Source organism: Zeugodacus cucurbitae, chromosome 4, assembly GCF_028554725.1.
Source record: "Zeugodacus cucurbitae isolate PBARC_wt_2022May chromosome 4, idZeuCucr1.2, whole genome shotgun sequence".
Lineage (NCBI taxonomy): Eukaryota > Metazoa > Arthropoda > Insecta > Diptera > Tephritidae > Zeugodacus > Zeugodacus cucurbitae.
Window position 1 is genome coordinate 6,985,838 of NC_071669.1, and position 2,235 is coordinate 6,988,072.

General features: G+C 31.6%; 1 protein-coding gene across 1 annotated transcript; it reads left to right on the plus strand.

Annotated features, from left to right (window-relative positions):
* Positions 1 to 1,179: 1,179 nt before the first annotated feature.
* LOC105208555 (protein midgut expression 1-like) lies at positions 1,180 to 1,891 on the plus strand. Its single transcript, XM_011178469.3, has 2 exons — positions 1,180 to 1,376; positions 1,517 to 1,891. Exons 1-2 carry the CDS (start codon positions 1,324 to 1,326, stop codon positions 1,692 to 1,694), a joined length of 231 nt encoding a protein of 76 aa, XP_011176771.2. The 5' UTR covers positions 1,180 to 1,323; the 3' UTR covers positions 1,695 to 1,891.
* Positions 1,892 to 2,235: the final 344 nt, after the last annotated feature.

A 2,235-nucleotide genomic window follows, 5' to 3' on the forward strand; every position in this document is an offset into this window, starting at 1 on the left:
AGATTGTATTTTCTTGCAATCTAGAATAGTTTGAGGATAATTTTCAAAACCTGTCAAACCCCAATATTTAAAATTGCTTTCTTTACTCAAGTACTACACTAGACACCTAAACAAAAACGATATAAAAATATTAAAAATAAGCTATGAACAAGAACAACAGTTCGGAGAGCTTGATTTTACTTAAGTAATTGTTGATTTTGAAGTAAAAATATTACACGAAAGTAATAAAAATATCAACTTGGATAAAAATAATTTGAAACATCAGCAAAAACATGTAATGAGGAAAGCCGAAAAATGTCATCAGAGTAAGAATTATAAATTATTTTCACAAGGTAATAGTGAAAAGGCTAGCCAAACTATTCAACAGCTGTAAAAAGGGCCAAGCTTAGGAAGAAATATGTGTTGGTACGAACCATAACTTCATTCTTTATATTTATTTGAAGCAAAGTTCAAAATACAACAGAGTAATGCCCTGATAATGCGAATCCTTTCTGATTGTTCTCTTTCACAGCGGCTGTCGATACAACGTATTTTGTGCCACCGCATGCATTGTGATTATTGCATTAATAATTTTATTATCAATTTGCTTTGCAGCTTTTGTTTATCACAAAAGTCCAGATGCTGATATGGAAAATTCAGTTATGCAAGAATTGATGAGTTTTATTTTGAGTCCGTTCTCAGGTTAATGACATCAATAGCTGATTGCTGAATGTTATCTTTAAGCTGGCATAATTACAGTTATAAAATTTGACTAGTATGTTATTTAATATAAGATGGAAATATAAAGATTTGAAGCTCAAGAAGGGGTTTACATTCAGGCATGCGTTTTACTAACCGTTCGAGAAGTAAATGTTCGTTGTAATGCGAGTGAAATACAATTTCACTGTCTTGATAAGAATATATGAGAATATTTTCTAAAAATGAACCAAAGATAGTTTATATGATTTTATCTTCAGTTCACAATGGGCCTCCCAAAGGCCTAGGTGCGTCGTTTGACAGCCACTTAACCTAATCTATATTCAGTTGAATTTGTGAAGCTGAGATTTTTAACTAAGTTTTCCAGTTCTGAAATTTATAGCACATCGTTTGGATGATCATCTAAGGGTTAATTTATATTATTGAAAAATATATTAGACATTTCAAAATTGTAATGATTCGAAACTTGTGTCTCCCTTTAATGTAAAGATATCTATGAAGTTTGAAGACACATCTGAAAAAACAATTTAAATATTTTTCTTTGCGTGCGTCATAGATTGGTCATATCTGAAAAAAACGGTTCTTTTAAGCGGCTAATCAAATTCGTTTTAACAAATAACATTTAGAATGTGTGGTGTTATATGCGGTTTTCTTAAGGGTACAGGAAAGGTTGCGTGTTGGTAAGTAAATCACCAGCTTCTTTGCCAGCTTATCTCTAAGGCAGAGAGAGAATATGGCACAACGCATAACTCCCATTAAAATTTCACTAGATCATAATTAAACTCTCTTGACTAATTTCATAAATTTTATTCTTTTCCAGCTGCCTCGAATGTGCCGTGACTCTGCTACTCGGCATACTTTGTACAGTGATCATAGTAGTTCTCATAATTGGTCTTATCGTATATTTCACAGTATTTCACAATAAGGGCTCCGATAAGAAAGTGGTAGAAGAGATGATAACGGCTGCTCCGTTAACATTTAGGGACTTCTTCCAGTAATGCAATTAAAAGTGATATAGCGTCAAAAAACCGGATAAAGATATGTTGTGCAATTGATTTTGTTTTTACTTAATTATCATTATTGAAAATTACTGTTTATATTTACATGATTCTATTAGTTATATATACTGTTGTAGCATATAGAATTATTTAAATGAAGATTATGAAAATGTTTACATGAAATTTAAATAAATGGTTTGAATCTCAGATAACTTATAGAATAAAATAAAACTAACAAATTTCGATTTTTTGATTTCGGGATATGAATTATGTGATCTGAGAGGAATAAAGCTCTCGTATTTTTATCACATCCCTAATCTAAGTTAAAGGAAAATACTCCACCTTAGTACCCACTCGGTGAGCGGTTTTCATGAACTATTTTCAACCAAACACTGTAGTATCTCCTCAGAAAAGTCAACTTTAGCGCTCAACTCTACGAGATTGAAAATATACAGGCTTCAGTGATTTGATTCCACTTTTATAAAACATATGACATTTGGTTCGGAGTTTAGCTGTCTGAAATGTCTAATCCAACAGATCA